The sequence below is a fragment of the Phytophthora ramorum genome, assembly GCF_020800215.1.
Source record: "Phytophthora ramorum isolate Pr-102 chromosome Unknown Phyram_PR-102_s0005, whole genome shotgun sequence".
Taxonomy (NCBI): domain Eukaryota; phylum Oomycota; class Peronosporomycetes; order Peronosporales; family Peronosporaceae; genus Phytophthora; species Phytophthora ramorum.
Window position 1 is genome coordinate 1,549,095 of NW_027150651.1, and position 23,290 is coordinate 1,572,384.

At 52.8% G+C, this 23,290-nt stretch overlaps 9 protein-coding genes across 9 annotated transcripts; 5 read left to right on the plus strand and 4 right to left on the minus strand.

Annotated features, from left to right (window-relative positions):
* Window positions 1-447: 447 nt before the first annotated feature.
* Window positions 448-4,285, plus strand: KRP23_6201 (Fimbrin-1; the record flags this gene model as incomplete). The annotated part of the gene is made up of 7 exons (XM_067891364.1): window positions 448-1,032; window positions 1,100-1,303; window positions 1,389-1,988; window positions 2,060-2,416; window positions 2,484-2,644; window positions 2,723-3,331; window positions 3,400-4,285. The coding sequence occupies 7 exons, from the start codon at window positions 448-450 to the stop codon at window positions 4,283-4,285; spliced, it is 3,402 nt and encodes a 1,133-aa protein (XP_067745727.1).
* Window positions 4,286-4,376: 91 nt separating this feature from the next.
* Window positions 4,377-5,423, minus strand: KRP23_6202 (Bifunctional protein FolD 2; the record flags this gene model as incomplete). Its single annotated transcript, XM_067891365.1, has 3 exons — window positions 4,377-5,072; window positions 5,136-5,267; window positions 5,331-5,423. The coding sequence occupies 3 exons, from the start codon at window positions 5,421-5,423 to the stop codon at window positions 4,377-4,379; spliced, it is 921 nt and encodes a 306-aa protein (XP_067745728.1).
* Window positions 5,424-5,568: 145 nt separating this feature from the next.
* On the plus strand, window positions 5,569-6,099 carry KRP23_6203 (Dynactin subunit 6; the record flags this gene model as incomplete). The annotated part of the gene is made up of 1 exon (XM_067891366.1): window positions 5,569-6,099. The coding sequence occupies one exon, from the start codon at window positions 5,569-5,571 to the stop codon at window positions 6,097-6,099; it is 531 nt and encodes a 176-aa protein (XP_067745729.1).
* A 126-nt stretch (window positions 6,100-6,225) lies between these two features.
* Window positions 6,226-8,803, plus strand: KRP23_6204 (uncharacterized protein; the record flags this gene model as incomplete). Its single annotated transcript, XM_067891367.1, has 6 exons — window positions 6,226-7,685; window positions 7,767-7,822; window positions 7,906-7,997; window positions 8,080-8,363; window positions 8,442-8,555; window positions 8,683-8,803. 6 exons carry the CDS (start codon window positions 6,226-6,228, stop codon window positions 8,801-8,803), a joined length of 2,127 nt encoding a protein of 708 aa, XP_067745730.1.
* Window positions 8,804-8,813: 10 nt separating this feature from the next.
* Window positions 8,814-10,246, minus strand: KRP23_6205 (2-amino-3-ketobutyrate coenzyme A ligase, mitochondrial; the record flags this gene model as incomplete). Its single annotated transcript, XM_067891368.1, has 3 exons — window positions 8,814-8,936; window positions 9,016-9,121; window positions 9,222-10,246. 3 exons carry the CDS (start codon window positions 10,244-10,246, stop codon window positions 8,814-8,816), a joined length of 1,254 nt encoding a protein of 417 aa, XP_067745731.1.
* Window positions 10,247-10,534: 288 nt separating this feature from the next.
* KRP23_6206 (HEAT repeat-containing protein 3) lies at window positions 10,535-12,593 on the plus strand (the record flags this gene model as incomplete). Its single annotated transcript, XM_067891369.1, has 2 exons — window positions 10,535-11,825; window positions 11,911-12,593. The coding sequence occupies 2 exons, from the start codon at window positions 10,535-10,537 to the stop codon at window positions 12,591-12,593; spliced, it is 1,974 nt and encodes a 657-aa protein (XP_067745732.1).
* A 98-nt stretch (window positions 12,594-12,691) lies between these two features.
* Window positions 12,692-13,027, minus strand: KRP23_6207 (uncharacterized protein; the record flags this gene model as incomplete). Its single annotated transcript, XM_067891370.1, has 1 exon — window positions 12,692-13,027. The coding sequence occupies one exon, from the start codon at window positions 13,025-13,027 to the stop codon at window positions 12,692-12,694; it is 336 nt and encodes a 111-aa protein (XP_067745733.1).
* Window positions 13,028-13,252: 225 nt separating this feature from the next.
* Window positions 13,253-14,860, plus strand: KRP23_6208 (Cilia- and flagella-associated protein 161; the record flags this gene model as incomplete). Its single annotated transcript, XM_067891371.1, has 2 exons — window positions 13,253-14,668; window positions 14,747-14,860. 2 exons carry the CDS (start codon window positions 13,253-13,255, stop codon window positions 14,858-14,860), a joined length of 1,530 nt encoding a protein of 509 aa, XP_067745734.1.
* Window positions 14,861-15,562: 702 nt separating this feature from the next.
* KRP23_6209 (Dihydropyridine-sensitive L-type skeletal muscle calcium channel subunit alpha-1) lies at window positions 15,563-23,159 on the minus strand (the record flags this gene model as incomplete). The annotated part of the gene is made up of 19 exons (XM_067891372.1): window positions 15,563-15,863; window positions 15,943-16,189; window positions 16,248-16,458; window positions 17,440-17,541; window positions 17,618-17,703; window positions 17,764-17,920; window positions 17,993-18,164; window positions 18,252-18,274; window positions 18,357-19,162; window positions 20,141-20,450; window positions 20,513-20,753; window positions 20,848-21,471; window positions 21,550-21,731; window positions 21,806-22,070; window positions 22,125-22,209; window positions 22,273-22,364; window positions 22,426-22,769; window positions 22,844-22,924; window positions 22,989-23,159. 19 exons carry the CDS (start codon window positions 23,157-23,159, stop codon window positions 15,563-15,565), a joined length of 4,500 nt encoding a protein of 1,499 aa, XP_067745735.1.
* Between the last annotated feature and the right edge of the window lie 131 nt (window positions 23,160-23,290).

Below are 23,290 nucleotides of genomic sequence, written 5' to 3' on the forward strand. Positions count from 1 at the left end.
GAGGCCTCATTGGCAACCACGCATCATCTGGTCGTGGCCTCGCACCATGGTCGGAGGTCAGACCTCCGCAGCGGTGTCCCGCTTGGATCGCTGCGTTGTCTATGAAGAAATGACGAGCGCCATCTTTGCGCGCATGAGGGCCTACCTCCTGTCTCCCACCACGACGTTTGATGAAGACATCCGAATCGGTTTGCCCTGGAATGGCGAAACGGTTGTAGCGCTGCAGATTGGAACGCACTTGTATCCATGGAGCCTTTATCTGCCGCAGGCGGTCGCGTGGTGGCCAAGCTCCATTTGCTTAACGCTGGCGCTGACCAAGACAGTCGATATTCCAACAATGTTGGTGGGTCTCTAAGCGAGCGTCTTCCTCATCGGCCATCGCGTCGACAGCCAGACCCAGTCACTCGGGTGGGTAAAGTGGTGCCTACACGAGTTTCAGCGGCATCAATGGAGCTCCTCGAGACGCCAGTGCTGCCACCGATGCAGCTACGGTCAGCTGTAGCCACCACCCCAAGTAGCAGTCCTTCGAGTCGTCCAGTAAAGCAAGCGCCAGAGGTCGACTCAATTGGGGGAAGCAAGAATCATCGAGACAGCGAGGCTGTGTTTCAAGTCCTCCACCCGGTCATCGATGAACTGGCAGACGAACGCGGTGAAGACTTGGCACGCCTCTTGCTCAGTCGGTGGTCGATCCACTCGGGCGAGGAGCAGTTCGCTTCCATCTCTCTTTTCTGTGAGATGAAACTCAACGAAGCGAAGCGCATGGCGTCCTGGGCCGAAGCACCCAATCGCTTTTACACCGTTGTGTGCTGCCAACTGCTGGAGAAATACATATCGCGGATAGCAACGAGTACGACGTTCCACAGCAGTGTTGACCCACTCGTAGCTACGGTCGGCCAGAGCATTGCGTTCTTGCGGAGAATCCACGCTGAGTTGGTGACGTCGATCTTCTTGCCACCGACTCAAGCTCGAAACCAGGATCACGCAGTCTCTGGGGGCGGGATTGACTACGAGCATCGCACTCCCTACTTCACGGTATGAGTGTATTACGGTGCCTGGATTGTAATTCCACAAGCTCACTTGTTTTGCTCGTGATTTCTAGGAATTCAAACGACTGCGGCGTAAAACGCAGACACTTGTCGCAACCGTAAGGGAGCGAGAAAGCACTCGTACGACGCGCCAACAACTACCGAACAAAGTGCGCAAGTTGGTCTCGCACCTGGACGAGCGCCGGAATGGACAGATTCTCGCACTAACATTTCGCGGGTGGTCTAACGCAATGGCTGCTCAACGTCAGATTCGAGCGGTACGCATTGCTTGCATCCCATTAAACCAGCTAGCAGCTCCACTAAAAAAATATCTGGATCTCACGTCATGTTGCTGTGCGACAGCTCAAAATCCAAGCATTTCAATGTTTGCGCAAGACAAACCTCACTGCGTGGTTTCGAGTGTGGCGTATTGAAGCCCTAAGACGAGCTTATCATCGTGAAAGCGCCGATTATCAAACGATGTTGTCAGTCACAGCTGCATCCCTCAGCAGGAAAGACATCGCGATCGCGGAGGCCGAAGCTAAGGTCACATCCATGGCGAGGATCATCGACAGCCTGACGGAGTCGAACAAGCAGTTGTCGCATCGTGTCGATTATCTAGAGAATCTATCGGCTGCAGCAGCGTTTACCGGTGGTGGGGATGGAGGAAGTGACAACACAAACAGCAACTATGGATATGGAGAAGGTGACACTGGTAGGCGGCATGGCGGTGAGGAAGGTAATTCATCCCTTGGGCGAAGGCGAGAAGCCAACTACGAGCGTATCGATACCCTACTCACGCAAGACGATGAGCGCATGGATCGCACCAACCGCATGCTATTGGAAACCATGTTTGGAATGGCACGCATGGTCGAGACGTGTGCTATCCAAATGTCTAAGGACATGATGGACTCACTCGAGTACCAGCTTGACGGTAGTGTTCTCCAGCACCTCGTTGAAATGGTAAGTACCCTAACCTGTAGTCGACCCTCGTATCGTCCCTCACAGTTAGTTGTGGTGGTGGAAATGATCAGATACAAACGGAGAACGAGCTCAAAGCTAAGGCAGACGCGGCAGAGGGCTCTGTCAACCTTACATCGTTGCATTATAGCAAAAATGGTGGCGGTCGCACATCGACCGCAATTACTTCACCCTCTCCGCACGCTGCTTCGGCGAGGCCAGCACGCCCTCGAGCTGTGGCGGTCCGTGATCTGGCCCAAATGCCGATCGATACCTTGCTTTTGTACTGGTTCCGCATGCACTTGAGTCTCTCGTCATCTGTAGAGAAACCAGGCGATCGAACGGTGAAAAACTTCACATCCGACCTCGCCGATGGACGACGGTTTTCATTCCTACTCCATCGCCTCTTTCCTTCCTGGTTCGACACTTCGGTACGATGCTCGAGCTTCTTTCATCGATCGCACTTGCAGTTAACCTTTGTGCTTCATGTGGCTGTAGATGGTGCACGAGCTAGATGTCGATCAGCGACTACAAAATATCGCCACTTTCCACGAGCGTGTGCAGCCACCGTTACCTCAAGTCGTCACCAGTGACAGCATCCACGCAGCTAGCGCTACTGAAAATATCGCCTTTGTTGCAATGCTCTTCGCCAATGCCGTGTACGTTTGCTGTTTAAACTGCACCACCTCAGTAAAACGCCTCATCTCATCCTTGTCTGTTGATCAAACTCGCTGCAGAGGTACGGTGCGGAAGCTTAACATGGAGAAGCAGCGAGGGGACTTCCTCAACATCATCACGACTTGGAGACGCGTACGTGGGCTGCTGCTTGAGGTAAAGCGAATGAACGACAATTATGATGCTGGCATGGTCGCTCACCTCCTCAAAGAGATGCGAACGTGCGAGATGCTCTTCAAACAACTCCACTCTGAGCTCGATCAAATCGCTATAACATCCAATGAGGCCTCCAGCGCACTCTCACAGATTGCTTATAAGGCGCTGGCGATAACCTGGGCTTGCGTCCGCGCACGCGATATTCATCCGAATGCTCCACTAGGCCTCGTGGATGAGCGAACACATGAACGTGTGCGTGAGTTCTCCCGTATCGACACTTCTTGCATTCGTGACTTGCTTATCCGCGACAGCGAGAGCAGCTTTAACCAGCTGAATCAATCGACCGTCACCTCACTTGTGCGACGCAACAGTTCAAGCACCACACCAGTCTTTGTCGCTGGTTCTGCAATGCCTCCGGTGGTACCTGATCGAGATGTCGACATCGCCACCGTTGCTGTCCGCCGCGCACTTCTGGGTTACAGCAAGGATCTCAATGACATTTTCAAGCATTACAGGTACGCAGCGCATATTTTCACGGCAGGTGAGCTGATTGGGGACTGATTTGATCGTGGCGTTGACATAGTGCGAGCGGTGGTGCTGGCAGTCTCGCGGCAATGAGCTTGACAGAATTCAACAAGTTCATTAAAGACTGCTTTGGTGCGGACAAGCATATCACTCCCGAAGTGGCCGAAACCATTTACAAAGCAGCACTTCAGTTGAATGCGCCACCAACCAGTGATACGAATGTGGCCTCCTCTGTTACGGCAACACCTTCAATGTCGGTTGCAAAAGGTGCTGATACCGGCTCGGATGACACAACCGAAGAGGAGCAAGAGTTGTCTGGCCGGCAGTTTGCAGATGCTCTTGTGCGCTTAGCTGCGGTAAAATATGCCCCAGTACCAGCACCGCGTGCTAAAGGGTCCCATGCTCGCGCAGCACCTGTACCGACGCTTCCCCTGGATGAACGTTTCCGTCTGCTCATGGAGCAAGACATTCTTCCCCATGCTTTGCGTTCTCAACGGGAACTGTTCCGCGCCGAGGTAGCAGAACCGAAGGTTCGCGAGGTTTTTCAGCGACACAAGCCTGTTCTCCAGCATGTGTTTCGTTATTACGCATCGATGCACGCCTTGCGCGAGCAGAACTCGACGCTTTCTCTGGCTTCCTTCATTGTCATGGCACGTGACTGCAAGCTGATCGGGAGTTTTGTGACGGAGCATACGCTCAAGCAGGTTCTGGTCAATTTGCAGCGTGACGACGATAACTCACCAACACCAGGACCTGGGGCAGCGAATACTGAAGCCGAACTGGAATTGCTACGAGCAGACTTTAGCGATTTCCAAGAGGCCCTCGCAGCACTCACCGAGTACGTCGTATGTAATCCTTACGTCCCATTGCACAAGCGTGTCGACCAATTCCTGCAAGATATGCTGCTTCCACGTGCTCGTCAGAAGAAGAAACCTGGCGAATAAGCAGCTCCGGACAGCCTTCGATAATTCGCCTGCAGACATACTAACACCGATGAACCTCACACCCCGCGTCATACTCTGTGAATGCCGCTTCTCACAGCACTCCCTCTTTTCTATTGTCCATCCGGCGCTTAAATGCTTCGACAACGTTGTGCAGCAGCATAGCGATCGTCATAGGCCCCACGCCTCCCGGCACAGGCGTGACAGCCCCCGCCACTCCGCATGCCTCGCCAAAGTTGACGTCGCCAACGAGCTTGAAGCCGTCTGCGTTTGCCTCGCCGTGAAACTCTCCATCCGCGTCTTGCACAAAATTGATTCCAACATCAATCACTGTGGCACCCGGTTTCAGCCATTCTCCTCGCACAAGGTACGGCTGTCCACACGCCGCAATGACCACGTCCGCTTGGCGCACGTATCGCGGTAGATCCACCGTCTTGGAGTGACAAAGGATCGTCGTAGCGTCGCGCTTCTGGAGCAGCATACTCACCGGGTTCCCCACCAAATTGCTGCGTCCAATGACCACTGCCGTCTTGCCTCGCAGTGGCGTGTGCTGCTCGTCCAGCAGTGCTAGGATCCCTTTAGCCGTGCACGGGATCAGGTACGGGTATCGTCCACGCATGGCCAGCTCGCCGGCGTTGAACGGGTGTAGTCCGTCCACGTCCTTGTCGTGGTTGATGCAGTCGATGATCTGCTGCGCGTTGAGCTGCGCGCCCGGTAGCGGCAGTTGCACCAGGATGCCGTCAATGGTTGGGTCTTGGTTGAGCTCCTGCACCTTCTGCACGATCGCGTCCTGCAGCTTCAAATTGTGAGCCTAAAGTTCCTCCTCCTATGTATTTGCAATGGGGTTTTGCACCTGAGCGACGCCTTCGTCGAAGAGGAAGTTCTCGGAGCGGATGCCCGTGCGACGGCAGGCCGCGTTCTTATTGCGCACGTACAGTGCCGAGTCCTTGCGGTCCCCCACCATGATGAGACCGAGCGCCGGCGCCTGCAGCAGCGACAACAGCACGTCAGCGGCAGAAAGGGAATTCAAGTGGAGATGCACACGCACGCGTCCGTGCTTGGCAGTGAGTGCAGTCACGTCACCCTTGAGCGCCGCGCGTAGCGCCTTGGCGATGGCCTTGCCGTCGATCACTCGCGCCATCGAGACTAAACCTGTCCAATGTAGCAATGATACATCATGGACAGGTGGCGTGGTCCACCTAATACCTTACAGGTCGAATCATTTCAGTACACTATATTTGTTTTCACTATCCGTCCAAGCTCTTCAATAAACGGATCAGCATAATATGCCGCACCAGCTCCAGGTGGCGCGGACGGCGGCCGTGTGTGCGACGGCGGAGCTCCAGGGCGATATCTCTGTAGGCGAGCACTGCGCCGTACACCCTGGCGCCTGCATCCGCGCCGCGGGCGGCCCCATCGTACTGGGCGAGCGCTGCTTCGTGGAGGACGGCGCCGTCTTGGCCAGCGACGGGCCCGACGGCCTCCACGTCGGCAGCGGCAACTTGTTCGAAAGCGGATCCGACGTGCGCAGCGCACGCGTGGGCGACGGCAATTGGTTCGAGCCCAAGGCGCAGGCGCGCGCCGGGTCTGTGATCGGCAGCAACTGCCTCATCGGCAGCGGCGTCGTGGTGGCCGCGGGCGAACGTGTGCCAGACAACTCAATCCTCGTGGCGGTGCGCGCGCAGCGAGTGGTGAGGCCGCAGCAGGAATTTCTGGTCAAGACACATGCCGCGCTCATCCAGAAGTATGCAGATATTTTCCCCCGCGGGGCCAAGAGCCCCTACGCACTTGAGAAACATCACGAACTGCGGCAGTAAATGAAGAGAGAATACACGTAATACACACTGGAAGGAAATAGTGGTGCCATGTGGGATTGCCGACGGTTGGATCCTGTGTTTTCACGGTGAACGGCCGCGGTGATTAGCAATTTTAGGATTTTTAAGATGAGGAAGTGGTTGAGAATTGGTGTTGTGGCTGTATTGGCGCTGCTGTCATGTGCAGCTCTTGTTGGTGCTGAGGAAGTGGAAGCGAGTGATGATCCTGTGCTGTGGTTCCCGGTGCTGTTCGATGCGATTGTTAATCGCTCGGTGGTGTTGGAGCACTTACCAGAGACGCACGATCTTCGGGTGCGCAGTATTGCAGAGGAGGAAGTTGCAGAGGAAGTTATGGAAGTGGAAGTTGAGGTGGAGGCATCGACAGCTCAAGGTTGCAGCTCGACTGCCGCGCCATGTGCTCCAAACGATACTGCCAGTAACGAAGACGCTGTGCTGCCACCCTCGTTGCAACCAACGGACCGCCTGGTGCGAGTTGATGGACATGACATATCCGTGCTATCGTTCCAGGATGTGATTGACAGTCCTGTGGGGAGCGTGGCGGTGCTACCGCTGTTCAAACCTGTGGATTCGGTGCATGTCCTCTCAGGTTTCGCGCGTGTAGAGATCTTATCACCGAAAATGCTCGAGTTTGAGCCAGCGACGCCGGAGCGAGAGGAAGTTGTTGTGGAGTGGGTGGAAGAAAAGGCTCGCTTAAAAGCAGAACAAGAAGCTCGTGAGCGCGAGATCGCAAATAATAAGGAGCTCCAAGAGAGACTTGAACAGGAACGTCGCGTTGCCGAAGCTCTCGCCAAGAAGGAAAGTGATCTTCTTGAAAAGTTGGACAAGGAAGAGTACGAGAGAACGCGCATGACCCCGCATAACTTAGCGTCTGGGAAGCGTAGGGACGGTTGGGAGTTCCGCTACGAAGTCGAGTTTACGACGAAAGGCCCCATCGGACTGAACTGGGATTTGAACACAAGGGACAAGGCCGTAGTAAGCCATTTGGAGCCTAAGCTGCCTGCGAATGAGCTCAACGTGATCGCGCCGCGCGACCAACTGATCGCTCTCAACGGTGTCGACACTTCGAAAATGGGTCCACAAGAAGTTGTGGAGGTATATCTCAGCTCAGCCATTCCACGCAAGCTCGTTTTCCTTGTTCAAATGTCTGCTGAGCGGGCAGCAGCTAAAGCCGCGGAAAAGCCTATCAACCGTCCCGTGATGAACTGGACGCTAACTTTTGATGCTCCAGAGATGCTACGCGGATGGGAAGTGCGATTGCATCTAGCTACGTGGTGTACCTCACCCGAGGCCAACGAAACCAGCAACTCAACTCAATCCCTGACACTGGCATTCGCGACTCCGATTGCCGGTTGCAACCAATTCTCGGAAGCCCCTCAATCATCGATGAATGAGACTGCCGGCGTTGTATACCTAGCTTACCGCGGAGCGTGTACCCTCATCGATAAGGCAAACCATGCTCACGCTGCAAACGGCAAGGCGCTTTTAATCGTGAATAACGTCAAGGGTGACGGTAGATTCAAGCCAACCGCTGCCGCTGCAGGCGAGCATGTAGATCTACCCGTAACTCTGTATGGTGTCACCTGCTTCCTCCTTTGCTATCAGCCTGCAGCGTGTTATGACTGATTCTGAGTCCATTGTGTACCTTGCAGAATGGGCAAGTTGGATGGAGAGCTTATCATGTCGGTGATGGAGCATCAAGAAGCACGTGCGTAACGACACCAGCCATGCTGCGAACGCTCGAGTGGACATTGATACTCATGCGAGGCCGCCTTGCTTGTGTTTCTGCAGTCATTCGGATATACCGAGAAAGACCAGATCAAATACCTGTTCCAGTTGAGCAGCCTGCGAAGCTTACCAACCAAGAGCTGACCATTGCAAAGGTACGATGACTGCAACAAAACGTTATCTCGAGGACAGCATGGCGCTAACATGTTGCGATCGATCGTATTCATCACTGAACAGGATGTGAAGAAAGCAGGGCGGAAGTTGACATTCTGGTACATCAATGAGTCAATGACGGTGGCGGATTCAAATGAGGAAACTGGGAGCTCGCCCTCTGTTTCCATGTCCTTCGAGTTCCAAGTTCTACCAGCACTTTTTGGTGGGAAGATTCCTACGATGCCTTTCCGTATCGTTGCAGCCTATCCTCAGGAGATGGCATGTAACTACAAAGGTCTCGGTATCCTTGCCACCCGCTCCGTGGTGGTGGTCAAGCGTGGCGGGTGTTCGTTTGGCGCAAAACTCAGGTAATTAGCAGCACCTAATTGTTGGCACTCGAAGATGGCTGGAAACTTTCAGCTGACTTTTGTGTATTCCATCTGTAGAGCTGTACAGGATGTTGGTGGCGCTGGAATGCTTCTTGTCAATAGCGACGATTCCCTTATCCCACTAATGACCGATCCAAGAGAGCTCGAGGGGCTCGTGATTTGGGGAGCAAGGTTCGCAGCCAGATTCCATGCATCGGTTGGTGAATTTCTCGACGGACTCACGATGTTTGTGTATTATGTTGCTTCTGTTTATACGAACTGGTGCGGGGGCGTCGACATACTATTGCGACTATTGCAGCATCGGCTTGCAGAACGGCTCTGCAATTCTAGACGTTCTTGCCAAGAGCAAGCATTTGCCGACACTCGTGAAAGTAGCCCCTCGCGAAGATGGTGCTGCAAATGCTACCACCACCAATTAATCCGAGCGTTCTAGTTGATGACCCCGCGCGCCTTTCCGCACTCGATGAAAGCGTCCACAGCCTTGTCGACATCCTCGATGCTGTGAGCAGCCGAAAGCTGCACGCGAATGCGCGCTTGGCCCTGAGGCACAACCTACGAAAGCACAAAACAACAGGAAGCAATTGGTAAATGACGGTATTGCTCGTGCTTCACTGTGCGTGACTATTCGTACCGGGTACGAGAAGCCGATGACGTATATGCCGCGCTTGAGCATATCGTCGGCCAACTCAGAGGCAAGGCGAGCATCACCGAGCATCACAGGCGCGATCGGGTGGTCGCTGCATAATTGGACACGTCACATAGATGAATTTCGTTAGCAACTGATCCTTGATGACTTGGTTAACGCGAATACGTATCCACTCTGATCGCTCAACGTACCGAGACCCCTTGAGCGTGAAACCCGCAGCCGTCATGCGGTTGCGGAAGTGGTGCGTGTTGGCACGGATCTTGTCCACGAACTCGGACGACTCGGTGAGCATTTCAAACACCTTGAGCGAGGCACCGACCACCGAGGGGCCCAACGAGTTGGAGAAGAGGTACGGGCGCGCGCGCTGGCGCAGCAGGTCTACGACCTCCCTGCGGCCAGTGGTGTATCCGCCCGTGCTACCTCCCAGTGCCTTGCCGAGCGTCGAATTAATGACGTCGACTTTACCATTCACTCCGCAGTATTCGTCACTGCCACGACCCGTAGGTCCAAAAAAGCCCGTGGCGTGGCACTCGTCAATAAAGAGCTGGGCGTCGTACTTGTGCGCCAGCGCCACGATCTCCTGCAGTGGCGCCACGTCGCCGTCCATGCTGAAGACGCCGTCGGTGGCGATGAGCCGCGTGCGGCAGTGCTGCGTGTCCTTGAGCTTCTGCTCCAGATCCTGCATGTCCATGTGCTTGAAGCGGTGGCGTTCGGCCTTGCAAAGTCGGATTCCGTCGATGATGCTCGCGTGATTGAGTTCGTCCGTGAGGATGGCGTCCTCCTTGTTCAGCACAGCCTCAAAGAGCCCGGCATTGGCGTCGAAGCATGACGGGTACAGGATGGTGTCCTCGGTGCCGTGAAAGGCGGAGATGGCGGCCTCCAGCTGCTTATGGATGTCCTGCGTGCCGCAGATGAAGCGCACGGAGCTGAGTCCGAAGCCGCGCTGCTTGAGCGTGTCGGCGGCCGCCTGCTCTACCGCCGGGTGGTTGCTCAGGCCCAGGTAGTTGTTGGCGCAGAAATTGAGCACCTGGTCGCCATTTACGCGGATGAAGGCGCCTTGCGGAGACGCGATCACGCGCTCACGCTTGTACGTACCAGCGGCGTCGATGGCCGCCAGCTCGTCGCGCAGGCGGTCCACGAAGCTGTTGCGCGAGGACGTGGAGGCGCAGCGGCGCAGAGAGGACGAGGACGCACGCATAGCGCGAGGGAGCATCATCGTAGATAGACGGCTGGAGCAGGAATAGCCAGACTGGCAAAAGTGGATGTGATGCCACCGACTTGCATCTAAACAGCAGATCCTTGAAGGCAAGACGTACACCACCACCACATAATATTCGATAAGTCCTAGAGTAGGTGTTTCTAAATTAGACCTTCCAAACACCAAATTTACATAATTAGGCATTTCCTAAACTAGTTGAGAGCTATTTTAGAGCCGACGATTGATGTGCATGTTGGTTGGCCAAGGCTGCGTGTAGCCATACCATTTCCCGTCATTGTATCAACCATGGGCAAGGCCAAGAAGCTCCGCTCTATCAGCCACAAGAAGCGCGCGCCGCCCACGGGCGGTCCGTCCACCGCGGAGCTGGAGGAGCTACAGGCCATGGATTTTAGCGTCATGGCGGCCGATGAGGCGCAGCTGTTCAAGGGCCTCGTGGACTTGCAGGGCGCCGTGCGCGAGGCCACGTGCGTGGCCATCGCCACCATGTTCGGCGACGCCGAGAGTGACGAGGCGGAGGCCGCGAGCCGCCGCAAGCTGCAGCGCATGGTGGACGCCGGCCTTCTCAAGAAGCTCATCCCGCGCGTCGTGGACCCGCTGCCCATGGTGCGGCAGCACGCGCTCGGGGCACTGCGCAACATGAGCGTGACCGGCGGCCTGGAGCTGTGCGAGGTCATGACGGCACAGAACGTGGTCACTCCGCTGGTCAAGGTCATCACGGACAACGCCACGGACAAGGCGCTCAACGGCGGCGGAGACCTGCGCGCGGTGCAGCTGCTGGAACAGGCCGTCGCGCTGCTTGGCAACTTGTGCGAGAGCTGCCAGGCGGCCATCAACGAGCTAACGCAGGGAGAACTGCTGCCGCCGATTTTCAAGATTGCGGCGCAGGCGCGCACCCACTCGTCGCTGCATTTGGAGACACTCAAGCTGCTGTTGATGATCACGGAGGGCAACGCGCAACTGAACGAGATCATTGGAGCCAACGCAGCGTACCAGCAGACGATCGGAGCACTTATTCTGGCCCCGGGTGATCAGCTGGCACTGCAGGGCCGACTTGAAGCGGTGGGTGTCGCCATGAACCTGCAGGCCATTATGCAGGTGGAGGACAACGTGACGCGCATGGTACCCGTGCTCGAGGCCGCGCTCGCGTACGATGCGGTGAATGTGGTGCAGATGGCACAGCAGGCGTCGGACCACCTTGAGCTCTCGCAGAAGTCACTGCTGGAAGACGAGAACGTGGACGACGACACGCTGACGCCCGAGGAGGAGCAGAAGATCTCGGCCGCGCAGCTGAAGGTGCGCACGTGGCGCGACAGCGTGCACACGCTGACGCTCGCGCTGGAGCTGACTGCTCAAATGGCTGCGACTGAAGATGAGAACGACGACGAAGAGGAATGGGCCAGTGATGACGAGGACGCCATGGAGGAGTATGCGGCGTCGCACATGGACACGGAAGCGGCGATTGGTGCCAATGGCAGCCCGGTTTCCAGGGCGCTTGAGACGAGTCGCATATTCCCGCTTTGCGTGGCCATCCTGCAGGGACTCGTGTCGATTCCACAGCTTTCCACGAAGTCTATCGGTAGGTGCAAATACTTTTCACGCTCAGGTGCTGTTACGTTCTTGCAGTATTTGCTCACCTTCTCTCTGTCGCCTTGCTGTGTCAGCCAACGATTTCGAGAAGATGCGTATTCGTGCTTGCAACGCTGTCAACAACCTTCTGCTGAGTGTGTCCTGGGAGGTTCTCAGCGAAGAGGTGGTGCCCCAGGTCTTCCGCAATCTGTGCGCTCTGTATGGAAACCTGAATCGCGAGGCTGAGGCCGCATCCGCCACTCCCACGGATTTCACGCTCGAGAGCAGTGCATCGAATGACCTTGAGGTAGCGGTGACTGCAGCTATGTGGTCTGCTTTGCGCCGCAGTGCCGCGGAGGACCGACAGCTGGCTGTTTCTGCTGACGACGCTCAGCTCATCCTGACCTGCGCAGCTCAGGGACGCGCTGCTGAGTCTCGACTGAACGCTATTGGTATGATTGGCTCTGTGGGCAAGCGTTGCTCCAGCCTCGCTGAAAAGGAGGCCGTGGGGCGAGCTCTCGTTGCTCGGTTGGACGATTCGAGTCTGGAAGTAGTGTCCGAGACCCTGAACGCCGTCTTCGACGTGTACGACGACGAGGAGTTTGACGATACATTCCGTGCACTCAACTTCTTGAGTGCACTAGAGCGCACGTCGAGTGCGATGAAGGCGAAACTGAAGGCGGAGCAGAAGCAATTAGACCGTGCTCTCGTGGCCCACGTGAAGGAGACCCGTCTGAACCTGCTGCGCTTCATCAAGTACAAGAAGAAGCACTTGTAATCACAACACCAGTACGCTCCGTTTTGTTTATAACTACGCTATGTGTTGTACGTTTCTCAATGTTGCTTGCCAGCGCATGCTTCGCACTGTCGTTGTGCTCAGTAGTACGGGTCGGTGGAGTCGTAGAGCTGTACTCGAGAGCAGCGGTATCCGAGTCGGATAAGTCGCTGGGCAGCTCGGCCAGTGGAGAACTCCTGGGGTGGTTCGACTCTCCAGTACGTGATTCCAGGCAGCACTGGGCCGTTCAAGTACCAGCGGACCCCCGTCTCGGCGAACACGTCTTCCAAGCAGCTCGGCAGGACGTACTTCTGTGTCTTTCCGGAAGTGGTCGAGGTTTTCACGACAGCTGAAGATGCTAGTGTCGTGTTGCACACGCACTCTACCAAGCTAGGATACGTCACGGTTGAGGTCGTGGTCGTGGTGGTTGTGGACATGGAGGTGACTGACGCAGCTAAAGACCATCTCGCTGACCGAGCAACACAAGCGACGAAGATCCATAAGACGAAGGATATCCTGTTGGTGATCATGGTGGCAAGCTTCGTTTCGAGGGTTTCGTGGAGAGTCACGCCGACTGCTGGCCAAGTAACGAACGGCCCTCGACGACATTGTCATTCTTCAACAGACTTCGTTAAGAGTTCTTGGCGTTGCGTTGATTCATCATGCAATTTACGCCGCAACAACTCGTCGGTGCAGGGCGCTATGCGCCTAGTACGCGCATTGGCAACTGGAATGAGGACCTGATGCTGGACGAGGCAAGGATGAAGGAGTTCACGCTTCGAAAGGCTCAAGGATCGTTGCTGGCCACGCACACGCTCAAGGCGGCGTTCCTGAACCAGAAGGCGCCTCGCTCGTTTGATCCGCAGGGACACATTCACTTCAACCAAGCTGTAGCTCTGGGTCACCTCGAGTCGGATGCGTTGTTGGCGTGCAATGTTTTCGAAGAGACCCCATCGATCGGCTCGGACGAGTTCCTCGTTACCGCCATCTCCTCGAACGCCCCAGTGTCGCGCACCACCTTTCGTCTGGTATCGCCTCAGGCTTGGAAAGCGGCAGTCGCTCAAGGTGACGGCTTCAGCTTTGACACGCCTGGCGAGCCACTCCGCTATGATGAACCGTTCTTCATCATGTGCAACGAAGCTTTACTTGCGGACGACAAGAGCGTACTGCTCAAGCCTCCTCTCTTCCTCAAGTCTGGTCTGAAGACCGAACAGTCTATGAGCCCCATCACGTACAAGCAGCGCGTGTGGTTGAGCGCCGAGGCTGACAGTAGTGCACTTTGGATATGTGCCAAGGCTGATCTAGCCACGACGGAAAAATTCCTATTTGCGGGACAGCGAGTAGTGGCCGACGATCGTGTTGCTGTTGTGCACAAGATGACGGGGCAAGCATTGTTTACCCAAAGCGGTAGCAAGCAGCCTACAGACTTCGGTGTGGAGCTCGAAGTCAGCACTCATTCCGCGAGAGGAACAGGAAAACGGCACCACCTTGCAGCCGAGACCGAAGGCACTCGCACACCTGATACTGAAGGCCACCCCAACTTTGCCGCCAACACGTGGGCTTTCGTGCTAGCCCGTTCAGCCCATGAAGCTCAGGACGACCGGGCTTTGCCTCAGTTTGCTAGCGCAGCGTCTGTTATCGATGTGCTTCAGCACTGTCTCGCTGCAGACAGTTTGTACACGTTGCGGGGGTTCCTTGCAGCTCTCACCCGCGCTGATGGAAAAGGAACGGGCCACCTCAGCCACGAAGAGGCCAGAATGGTGATCCGCCAGCAGTACAGCAGCCTTCCTCTGCGCGACGAGCACCTAGACCTGCTTTTCGACTTGTTTGACAAGCGCAAGGCCGGGTTCTTCCCACTGGCCGACTTACTCAAGGCGCTGCGCCTCCCAGTCACTGAAAATCGCCGAGCTCTCATGGAGGCAGCTTACGACCGACTGAAGCAGCAAGCTCCTGAGGGAAACCTCACACTTGCTGCCATTTGTGCCGCCTACGATCCATCCATCGATTCGCGCGTAGGCGCTCAACAACTCTCGCTGAGTGATGCAGCAGGAGCATACAGAGGACTCTGGCCAAACCAGGTGTGTGCCTCAAACTCGACGGAAAATGCGCCTTCAACAGTCTACTAACCTTGTGTTCTGTGCTACTCGTTGTTGCAGAATCCCAACGCCGAGGTCTCTCGTCGCGACTTTATTGAAGTGTACTCGGATATCTCAATGGTGGTGGCGCACGACACGCACTTCGAACAACTTCTCACTGAGAGCTGGAGATAAACCTCTGCTTTTGCCATCTTGCCGCAACGCAATTGCCGGCACAAGGGAGCTCTACAATCTAAAGAAATGCCTTTGTTCGATTAGCGTCGTATTAATTGTTCACCAAGAGGGGGTGCGATGAATCCCCTTCATGTTTGCCTCAATCTTTTTCAGGAGAACCATTGTTGCCTCACACTTGCGCTGCATCTCGTCACCCCAAGCTGCGCTTACCCCACCAGTGTCTGTGCTTCCAGGTACTTGGTCTCCTGCATTGTGAATGCTAGACCCCAGCCCAACGGTTGTTGAATCCAACTTCCGTGTATCCGATTGCAAGCGGAGAAGTGCATTATGTTTCCCAGTGCTGGAGAATGCTCCCGTTGGACGTCCACTCGAAGTCATGTGAAAGCTAGATGCTCGCCGGTTTGCTTGTTGTCTTCGCTGCTCGAGGACACGAATTTTGCGATAGTACATTTTCTTGAGCCGGATCATGTCGACAAAAGTCGCTCCAAGTGCTGCAGTGATGACCTCCACGTGTTTCGAGAATGCATTGAGCGGGTCACCGTCCGTATTGTACTTCATGATTTGCTTGAGACTTTTTTGAAAGCGGGATGCGTACAGCTTTTTCTTCACTTCATTTGGCAAGCGCTGTGATAGTGCAATAGCACACACATACAAGCACAGATGAGTACTAGTAAGTGAACTGTGGTGCATGTAGTATGTACGTCATACGTCAGATAGCGGCCGGTAAAAGATGTTGGAACCTCGCTGTTGGTGCCAGATGAGTGAGCGCTTGTATGATTTGTTGTATCGAAAGGTGGCCTGCACCGCCATGACAGCGCTGACGTCCTTCTTGTTGAAGAGCTCCATTCGGTAGAGGAATGCGTGAACTCGTGCCTCCATAGTGGAGAATGTGAACTTTTTAATGATAATAGAAAAGAACATCGCATCCAGCAATACGGCAATACACGCGGTAATAGCAATGATGATTTGGCCTCTACCAGTTCTTGGAGAAACATCACCGTAGCTAATCAGCAAGAGATACACTGGTCAGCTACACAGAAGGAATTGACGTTAGTTAATACTTCTAACGACAAAGAACTTACCCGATCGAGAGAAACGTCATGAAGACCATCCACAGTGAATCGGATATGAACAGCTCATAGCAAATCGCGTCTTCACTTCGCGCAACTGAGGCATCTTCTTGCTCCCACCAGCAATCGCCCTTGATAGTCTCTGTCACATGCAGCACATAGGCTACTACTGCACCCAAGACTGTGTAAAAAACCAAAAGCTTATTGAGAGGCGTGTCGTCCAGCACCTTCTTGATCACAAACTGTCGGTAGCTGAATTCTGCGAAACAAAACTGCCATTAATGAGAGAACTCATTCGCGGACAAGACGATACTTACCGAGGTTTCCACTAAAGCTAGTCACCTTTTCCTTTTGTCGGATTGGGTAAGGGTAGTAAAGCCATTGACCCCAGCTAGTTGGGCGTAAAACCACCAAAATGCTCAGCACCACGAAAGAATCACCGTGGGAGCCCGCAAAAAATGTTTCGAGGCCAGGATACGGGAAGAACGCTGTGTAGACTAGCTCCAAAACGTAGTTGGATAAGCACGCCTTGTTGGCAACGAAACAGATACCAATTAGATTCTTCAAAACAAGACATACTTTTAAGTTCCCCGAGATATACGTACCATTTTGGTACGAAGCGTAGGCCATGGGTGAGGCTTCGTTTTCCACAATTGATTGAAGCGGATAAGCAGCCGTAGCACCGCCAAGAAAGCAATGGCAGAACGAATCGCGTTTGCAGCTGCGAATGAGTTGTCCGGGAGTGTATCAATGCAACCTGGACGCTGAGCACACGCTCGTTTTTCGCGCTATCGATGATGCCAATGAAACTGATTAGAAAGGTTGGCTGAAAACAGTTTGGGCATGCAAACGTACCCAGTGCGTAGACCGGTAAGACCAATGAAGCTGAGCTATCGACAGGAACATGATGGCGAATTCGAGCGTTGCCACTTTGACGTCCGAATTGAAGACTAGATGCTTTTGATACGTCCGAAGGACGGAGTTGCGCTGCATGAAGTACGACCACCCTTTCTTTTCCTGCAAGATGCTTTGGGGGGCTTGCATTTCCTGGTCTTCATTGTCTTCACGTGTCGGACCTTGAGCGCGAATATCATTCGTCTTGTCCTGAATGGATGCACCACCAGTGGAGCTCCTATGCAACGGCCGCTCTGACCTGGGCTTCAAGCGGGGATTTATCCCCCCAGTCATGGTGGATGGGCTCAAACCAGTCAGAAGCGCAAGAAGAGCCTACAGTGTAGGCAAGGAGAAGAGTTCCCAAGTCCGTTTCAACCTCTAATTCGAGCCTAACTCAGCAATCAAAGCCAACGACAACGATGTGCAAACAAATTTCATTACGATCGTCTGACTGCTGTATAGCTATTGCTCTTTTGCTGCCATTGACGATGTAACGCGAGGCTGTGAGCGCTTGTCAAAAATTTGGACGCCAGCGTTGAGCTCTTCTCGAAAAACGAGGGCGTTCACGGAGCGATGGAGCAGAACGGCAGCACTGAACTGGTTCAACCTATGAACGGAGATATCATTCTTGCGAATGTTCCGGCTGATCAAATACTTATGCCATCGTTTTTCTAGATTGAGTGACTTGGGCAACGCTTCAAGTTGCTGGCCGCTCAGCTATCCAAAAATCACAGTGCTGTTAGCTCAGGGTGTCGAATACTGAAGTACAAAATGCAAGGCCTCGCAGACCTACCTCATCAATAACAAACTTCCCGATTCGTCTTGCCAGATCGTTGAAAAACACCTTGTTGCCGCAAAAAATAGGAATATCGAGGTAGGCTGTTCGCGACAAACGGTTAGTATCGTTATAGCTAGTAGGCACAGCATCAAAGCTCGTACCGACGAAATCTTGGACATCCTTTGAAGATGGCTTAAACGTTGATCCCAACCCCATAGGAGGCTCCAACGTCGCGAGAAATGACGGCAGTATGTGCCAGTCAAGGAATCCTGTAGCCTCGGGGTCGAATATAGACCATTTCTCGGCAAAAGCTTCGTACTACATTATTTTTTACATCCATAGTCAGCTTTCCGGAAATGGCATGCATAGCTGTTAAACTGAGCAACGTACGTGTTGAGGAAGCAGCACACCGTCCTCGCGGTCTTTTTCTTTTGCGAATCCCTCCAGGATCACTGCAATGAAAATGTTCAAAAGGATAAACGTCACCAGTAGTGTGAAGCTGTAGAGATAGACGAAAGCCACAGGTGAACCACACCCATTCAAAGGAATGCAATTCACGTCACTGCTAACACCACAAGAATTGGGGTCATAGGGTGGGTCTAGTATGCACTCATCTTGATTCGCAAGCTCATACATCATGTCGTTCCACCTTTCGCCTGTAGCGCAGCGAATCTAAAATATCAAATTAAAAGGATCTTCAGTTAGGATATTACGAGTATGTTACGAGTACGAGCCAACGACTTAATAAGATTACCAATGTGGTCATCGCCCCAAGCAGTGATTGGAAGTTTGCTGTTGAAGTAATGAGCTCCCCAAACTTCAGTTTAGCGAAAAGCTGCACTCCCATTGCAGCGTAGATGAAGAACACCAGGAAAAGGAGTCCACCGATGTTGACAAGCGACGGTAGCGTTATCAACAAGGTGTTAAAAAGTTGGCGCAGGGAAGGCGCGGAGTGCACCAGACGGAACAAACGTCCGATACGGAAGCTCCGCACAGTTGATGCCGCAGTTCCAACGGAACTTCCGCCAAACATTTGATACATCATACCGACGAGTGTCCCGAGCACAACGACAAAATCAAAGATATTCCATGGCTCCTTCCAATAGTACTTTCCCAAACCGATCATCTTGACGGTCGCTTCCAGTGCGAAAATGCCGGAGAAAAAGTAGTTCAGGTAATTTAATCCGGTATCGTAGAGATCTTCTTCGCCAAAGTAATCCATCGCCATGAATACGGTGTTTAATAGCACGCACCCCAATATTGCAATCTCCAGTGTTGGGCTTAGCGCGATGCGGAAAAACGTGCGTCGTGTCGAGTTGAGGGGCGTCTTTATTTTGCGTACAGGTCGGAGGTTTAGCATAGCGTCATTTATATTCAGCCATTCGCGCTGGACATTCGATAGCAAGAAGGTCCCGTCTAGTTTTTCTTTCATTCGGTTAAAATTTTCGAGCACAACGCCAACGAACAGCTGCATAACGAAGAACGTGCCCACCATGATGAATGCGACAAAAAACAATGTCCATCGTTCGCGGTAGTTCGGGATTGGTTGCATATCAATTTCTGTTGCATCCACACTGGCAAGCATAACCGTGACCCACCCCTCCGTTGTGGTCATTTCAAAGAATGTCTGAATACCGCGAATTACGTTGTCAAAGTTTTGAGGGATTGTGCTTGTCCATGTAGCACCGAAGAGTTTGCAAATGACACGGGATGTCAAAAGCTCGTTTCCGAAAAAAACTCTCTGAACGGCATCTGTCGAGTTGTTGTCAAACCAGCCCTGCTCTACAATCGTCAAATTGGTCCAAGCTCGCGGCGTGACAATCACTGCTTGCTGGGCTGCGGTTAATCCATCAAATATGTCGCCCTGGCAGCTATAGAACTTTCCCTTTAGATTGTTGACGGCTAAAATACTAAAAATCAGGAATACCAGCAAGCAAACCATGATCACGTTAACAATCTGTGGAATAGAGGCAATTAAAGAGCTCACCACAAGCTTCAGCCCAGGGTTCCGATTAATCATTCGCAGCGGACGCAATGCGCGAAACGTCCGCAAAGTCTTCACAAACTTGAATTGAGAACTCCCTTGAAACATAAAGAAAGAGGCGACCACCGTAATGGCGAAGTCCATGATATTCCAACTATTGCGTAGATACGCTCCTTTATGCAAGATAAAACCATACGCGATTATTTTAACGACAGCCTCCATCATGAACAGCACCGTCACAGCCGAGTCAAACCACGAGAGAACGTTTGCAAGTAAGCTGTCTGGAGGGTCGAGTGGGTTATCGATTGCTAGTTCGATCGTGCTGACAATGATCAGCATCAGTGACAAATTATCGAACTGCGGGTGCAGCAGAATTCTATTTGCTGCTTTTCGAACGGGGTTGTCGAGTGCAAGAATGAAGAGTGAACGGTGAACACTGTTCGAAAGAAAGGAAGAGCTTCGACGCGTTGGCACCGGGAGATGATCGTTAAATATGTTCGAAGATGGTGCAATCGCTTCTCGGCGACTGCGACCAGCCGTCAGCCGGCTTCTACTTCGTATTCGGCTGCGACTTTCTTCAGTATCCAGGGCACTGGAGTGGTTATTCATGTCTCGCCGAGATGATTCATGTCGAGACGATTGGGTTGTTGGGGCAACTCGAGATCGCTGCTTTAATGCTTCGCGCTCAGCGTCTCGCCCTTCATCGTTTGACTCATCAAAGTTTCCGAGTAAAATTGCCAGAAACAAGTTGAGCACGATAAAATTGCCCAACACAACAAGCGACACGAAATACAGCACAGCAGACCAGCCTGATGCCCGCCATCCATCCACCATTACGACGTTCCAGTTTTCGCCTGTAAGAATCTGTGAATCCATGTGAGGAATACTGGCACAGCCACGACACTACATCTACAATAAAAACGCACCTGGAACACGGTCACGGCTGACCACAGCATTGTATCGAAATTCGATCTTGGAATGTAAACAACAGCCTGATTCCGGTCCACAGGGAATCCATATTCATCGAAGCGAAATTGATTCGCAAACGTCTGCATCCCAATCAGCGCGTAAATGTATAAAAACAGTAAGAACAATACGCTAAAGTTGCCAACTTCGTGTAGAGTGCTTATCATCGTTGCCAATAACTTTTGGAGCGATGGCCATGACCTAAATAACGTTACAGAACATAAAACCAAGCCATCAGATGAATAGGTATGAGTAGACAACTATTGTAGTTATCATCAGAACGTATCGTGCTCACCGTGCAAGTTTAAACAATGCAAAAAGCCGAAACGATCTCAGCCCCGAAAATGAAGATGTTGTCGAGGATTCGCCATTTTGACGGATAAACGTTGGTGGAGATAGTAACATGTCGACTGTACTGACCACAACGACAACAGCATCGAATAGGTTGTAACGATCTTCGAACCAGCGCTTCCATCCCAATCCGGTGATCTTCAGACCAGCCTCGACAAGGAATGCGAGCGTGAGAGCAAAATTAATCTCCTCCACTGTTTCAGTGAGGTTTTGGTCAATCGGATACTGGTCCAGAGATAAAATGACGGTGTTTAACACTATCAAGATTGTCTGGACCGCGTTGAATATCCAATGGTTCACGATCACCCCGAAAATAAGTTGCACCCGTGAGCTCGAGACCCAAACACTAGTAGGTTCGGCTGTTCGCATGGCAAGGATAGCAGCCTTGACTTTTTTTAGAGCCTTTCTCTCCTCTGCTTCAAGAAAGGAGGCCTCCGAGAAGTTGTCCCAAATGACGGCCAGCGTTAGGTTGAGCATGAAAAAGGAACCGAAAATGATGAAGGACACAAAGTAAATCACGGCAACCGCTCCGTATCCAGCGTCCTGAAGCATGTACATAATGTCACTCCTGCACAACAAAGCATTCAATCCCTGAGAAATTGGAAGAAGGTCCCACATCACGAATACCCTCGAATCTTCAACTTACCAGCCTTCTCGTGTAATACACTGGAAAATCGTTAAGGATGCCGATCCAATGTTATCAAAATTCGTGAAGCCCCAATTCATATCAGCGTTGTAGGTTGCACTATCAAGAACGCGCCGAACGATAAGTGAGCTGGGGTGGGTGAAACGAAAGTTTCCGAACAAGTCGTAGTCGGATCCGCATGTCTAGTGCACAATACACAAGGTGGAACCGTAAAGTCGATAAAGATGGTCAGCCACAAACTAAAGGATAAGCTTACCTGGCCATCTGGACACTGACGAAATTTATCGTCTCCAAGAGAACACGTTCGAGCAGGAGATTCGACAGCAATAGGCCAAAAGCAAACCCGTGGTGTTTTCCAGGGAGAATTATCGTGAGACCACACCCCACTCGACAGTGGGATCTGCTCGTTGTGCTCGTCAACACACGGAAAATGTGAGTAGTTCGCAAGTACCGTGGTCTGATACGTGGCGAAATCGTCATTCGTGATGTTTGGATCCAATTGTAGAGGAAAAGGCGTAAGCCTACATCGGGGATGTAGCACACCGCTCCATAACTGGACGCCAATAACCCCGTACAAGAAAAACAGAAAACAGAGAAAGGCTACGACAGTGAGCAGCTCTGGAATTGATTTGAGTAGCGCCGAAACGAGCTTTTTCATTCCTGTATCGACAAAATGCAGTGTTAGATTGTCTGCAGTACAGCGCATGGTCTAGGGTGCCTTACCCGCAACCGCGTTCAAGCTACGTAATGGGCGCAATACACGGAATATCCGAAGAATCGACACATTCGGGATTCCTGGAATAACGGCTAAAATGCTGTCGGGGACAAGAGTCCAAGTTAACGAATGCATGTGTGAGAGCAGTATCCAATACGTACCCAATAGATACCACGATAAAGTCCATCCAGTTCCACGGATCCATTAAATATGCTCCTTGCTCTCCAAACAAGCCCATGGCAACAATCTTCATGGTGCACTCAATCGCAAAAAGAATCGTGAAAATGCTGTCGGCCGAGGTCACGATAGCATTTCGAATCGACTGAGAGCCATCCAGATCCCCCTGCTCGTCCACCTTGCTATAATCAGCGATCGCGAGGATAGTCGAGTTTGCTAAAATCAAAAAGAGAATAAATTGGTCGAACCGCTTCCACGTGATGCACCAAATCACTGCCTGTCGGAAGCGACTGTTTTCGTGAAAGACTCCCAGTGAGCACGGCGAGAACTGGCAATAACAACAACACCCAATAACCGTAAGCGCCAGGTAAGACCAACATTGATAGCTGTGTAAAAATTCACCAAGAAGCGTTTCCGGTGGGCAAAAAAGTTGTAGCGGTCGGCAACGTCGCTCGAGCCGTCGTCTCCAGGGTAGCATCCGGGCTGTACCAACAACAGACAATTAGAAATGCCTACTGTTATATGTCCCTATTTCTATGTAACCTACTGCTGCATTAATGAGAGCTTGAATGACGTCGCTGCTGGAGGTGCTCGGCGCCTGCAGTTGGGCTGAGGTGCTGGCCCTTCTGGCTTGCGTCAAGTGGTGTGTACGCTGCGCATCCTGGTGGAACTTATGCAGCAGCAGACCCGTGGTGGTGCTCCGGTACCGCAGCGTCATTTAGTTGGCCAAGATGAAGGAGTGAGCGTCTGCTAAAGTTGAAGTCTCAACCGCCGCCTTTTTGAAAAACGATTGGCTGATCGAAAGGCCTTTTCAGCCAATAGCTGTATTTCACGTGGCGTACCTATCCG